Genomic DNA, 4010 nt, shown 5'->3' with positions numbered 1-4010 from the left:
TGATGGAACTGATGGAACTGATTCAACTTGAGAAGGGGATTGAATCAAATTTGCTCAAAATTAACTTTTTAAGTTTTGTTTTTGCAGAAGCTGAAAATGTAGAAAATTTTTTCGTTTTATCTCATCATGAGCAGAAAGGAAAAGGAAGAGGAGAAAGATGCCAGCATGTATCCTTGTTCGGATTCTAAGTGCCATAAATTCTATGTCTAGTCTCCACCACAAATCATGGTGAAATTTTTACTATAATCCACTGATTACAATCACCAATACTATTGAATTACAACCTAATTCAACTAGTATCTATCACTAAACTTTCTTCACCAAAGTTCAACAACCCAAAGTGCTGTCCCAATTTGGAAGGAAAATCTACACAGATTCAAACTCACCAAGTGCTAACCCAACTTGGTAAGGGGAACTAGTATATTATTAAGTGTGTCACAAAAGTATAATACATAAGAATATATATATAAAAGAAGAATCAAAGTAATAAAAACATACCATCCTATAATTAATATACATATATTCTATATAAATATAATTTATACTAATTGATCTAAATTAATTGTAATTATTCTCTAATAAAAACTAAGATATCATGTTACGAAATCATCACTCTAAAATATTTAAACTAATAAAAACAAAGACCCTTTCTAGAGCTTACGAATAACCTATCTAGATTTAAATAAATGTGGTTCCTTTCAGTGAAACGTAATCAACGTGTAACACAAATAAATCCTTGTACCTTAAGAAAGTTTATTTGAAGACAAGATAAACCTAAAGAATAATAATAAGAAAATTATTGACGCGTACGATTGACTTGATCTTAATGAAGCCACATGCGCATATAATAAAGTCACCAACATTATCTTGAGCTATTTAATTAGTTATCAACCAACTTCAGTTGTGATAGCTCACCTTCAAGATTCCACAAAACCATGGCTACAATTTTCTGTTATCCATCACCAACCTTTCTTTACCTTTTGCTCTCAACCTTCCTTGCATTAAACCTCTCAACTTATTCGATTCAATTCCAAATATCTAGGTTTACTACTGGCGATCCAAACATAGTTTACAGAGGACAAGCCATACCTCGTGTTGGAACAATTGAATTGAACAATAACATTGATTACTTATTCCAAGTTGGATCAGCCATATACTCCAAAGATGTTCCACTTTGGGAATCAAGCTCAGGAAAACAAGCTGATTTCAAAACACACTTCACCTTTGTTATTGACACTCAAGGGAAATCTCAGTATGGTGCCGGGCTTGCATTTTTCCTTGCACCTTCTGGATTCCAAATACCACCAAACTCTGCCGGCGGCTTCCTAGGCCTTTACAACACATCCACTGCCGACTCGTCGCGCAATCAGATTGTTCATGTTGAGTTTGATTCCTTCCCTAATCCGGAGTGGGATCCCAAAATGGAGCATGTGGGAATCAATGTTAATTCAATTTCTTCAGCAAACTACACTGCTTGGAATGCTAGCAAGCATAGTAATGACATTGCTGATGCATGGATCACATACAATTCAACAAACAAGATTCTAAGTGTGTCATGGAAATACCAAACAACCTCTACCTCTCAAGAGAATACTACTCTTTCTCATCAAATTGATTTGATCAAGGTCTTGCCTCAATCGGTTACAATTGGATTTTCCGCGGCTACAGGTTCTTACACAGAACGACATGTTATTCAATCTTGGGAGTTCAGTTCTAGTTTGGACGCAGAGCCTGGTAAAGGAAAGAATTCGAAGAAGACATGGAAGGTGGTGGTTGGATCAGTTGTTGCAGGAGCTGTTTTGATTGTGGCAGTTATTTCAACATATGTAATATTTAGAAGATGGAAGAAGAAAAAGAAAAATGATGCTCTAAGAGAGAGGATGAGCTCTATTGATGACTTGGAAAGAGGAGCTGGACCAAGAAGATTCTCTTATGAGGAGGTTGTTGTCGCCACCAATAACTTCTCCCCAAACAGGAAGTTAGGCCAAGGTGGATTTGGAGCAGTGTATAGAGGCTACTTTGCTGATCTAGATTTGGTGGTTGCTGTTAAGAAGATATCAAGTGGATCAAGACAAGGGAAAAGAGAGTATGTAACTGAAGTCAAAGTCATTAGCAGGTTAAGGCATAGGAATCTTGTGCAACTCATAGGTTGGTGCCATGATCGAGGTGAGTTCCTTCTTGTTTATGAGTATATGCCAAATGGTAGCCTTGATTCCCATTTGTTTGGGAATAGGACTCCATTATCGTGGAGCTTGAGGCACAAGATAGCTCTTGGATTGGCCTCTGCTATTCTCTATCTTCATGAAGAGTGGGAACAATGTGTATTGCATAGAGATATCAAACCAAGCAATGTGATGTTGGATTCTAGTTTCAATGTCAAGCTTGGTGATTTCGGTTTGGCTAAGCTCATAGATCATGAATTAGGGTCTCAAACATCGGCTTTAGCCGGAACTATTGGCTATATGGCTCCAGAATATATAAGCAGTCGCAGAGCAAGTAAGGAGTCAGATGTGTATAGTTTTGGATTGGTAGCTCTAGAGATTGCCACCGGGAAAAAGGTGTTTGATCTTATAGAGGATGAAGATAGTCAAAAGGGGTTAGCAGAGTGGGTTTGGGATCATTACGGAAGAGAAGAGCTTCATATGGTTGTGGATGGGAGACTAGAAAAGGATTTTGATGAGAAACAAGCCATGTATTTGATGATTGTTGGTTTATGGTGTTGTCATCCTGATAAGAATGTGAGACCATCAATAAGACAAGCAATTCAAGTGCTGAATTCAGAAGGTGCACTGCCACAACTTCCAACAAAGATGCCTGTTGCTATATACCATATTCCCACACCTTCTGTCAGCTCTGATGGTGCTTCCGTTAGTGTTAGCCTCCAATCAGGTCGGTGAGATGTATATTTAAGATGGTGCATGAATAAGATTTTATATTTCCTTTAATGGGAGAACTAAGTGTTTTGGTATCAATGCATAAACCTTAGCATATTCGCTTTCGGTGTAATATATATTGTTGACCCCGACTATATTTATCATGCATGCTTATGATATGTGAATTATATATAGAACTTTAAATTAATTAGATAACCACATGCTATATGACCAAGTTATTTTGGTAAGGTACCAACATATTATCTGCCAACTTATTGCCAATAATAATTAATTATTATATTTTAAATACATATATAAAGAGACACATCTAGAAAATATATATATAAAGACACTTCTATTAAATACAACCATAAAAAAGATATTTTTATTAGACACATCCACGAAGACACTTCCATAAAACACAGTTATAAATAAGAGTTGGCAGAAGTTGGCAGATATGTTGTTGGTATGGTTGGAAGTGAGCCGAGCTGAGTCGAGTTAGATCAAACTCAAGCTCGGCTCACGAAAATTGAGCTTGGCTCACGGCTTGACTCATTAACAATCGAGCTTATTTCTTAAGCTCAAGCTCGGCTCACCAAAAACTCACGAACTGGCTCGAGCTCACGAGCTGGCTCAAATAAGAGATACATAAATACATAATCTATAATTTATATAATCGAATCAGCTTACGAGCTAATGAGCTGAGCTTATCCAAACTCAAACTCGGCTCATTTAATTTATGAGCTCAATTTCAGGCTCAAGCTTGGCTCACCAGCTCACGAGCTGGCTTGACTAACTTCCAACCCTAGTTGTTGGTAACATAGCGGAACCGTTTTGGTAATAAGTTTAGTTAAGTTGATTTAATAGTTTATTAATACAATAAATATCAGTCAAACGAAAAAAAAATACATAAGAGAAAAAAAATTATTTTTGATTAAATTTAGTTATAGAAATAACTTATTCATTTAATATTTTTTTGTATGTTGTTTTCATAGACTTTTTTTTAATTTTATTAGAGATATATTAGAAAGTCATCAAAATTTATTATTTTTAATCATTATTTAAATATTAACTTAAAATTCTAGTTTTTAGTATAATAATTTAATAATATATTTTATTTTATACTTTTAAACATTG

General features: G+C 35.3%; 1 protein-coding gene and 1 pseudogene across 1 annotated transcript; one reads left to right on the top strand and one right to left on the bottom strand.

The window, feature by feature from the left end:
• The window catches only part of LOC107639909, an 8515-nt pseudogene that overhangs the window by 2388 nt on the left and 2117 nt on the right, over positions 1-4010 (bottom strand).
• Positions 896-3057, top strand: LOC107639908 (L-type lectin-domain containing receptor kinase IX.1-like). The gene has a single exon (XM_016343468.2). The coding sequence runs from the start codon at positions 936-938 to the stop codon at positions 2895-2897; it is 1962 nt and encodes a 653-aa protein (XP_016198954.1). The 5' UTR covers positions 896-935; the 3' UTR covers positions 2898-3057.

The sequence above is a fragment of the Arachis ipaensis genome, chromosome B05, assembly GCF_000816755.2.
Source record: "Arachis ipaensis cultivar K30076 chromosome B05, Araip1.1, whole genome shotgun sequence".
NCBI lineage: Eukaryota > Viridiplantae > Streptophyta > Magnoliopsida > Fabales > Fabaceae > Arachis > Arachis ipaensis.
Note: the sequence above shows the minus strand (reverse complement) of the source record. Positions and strands in the feature narration are given on the sequence as shown.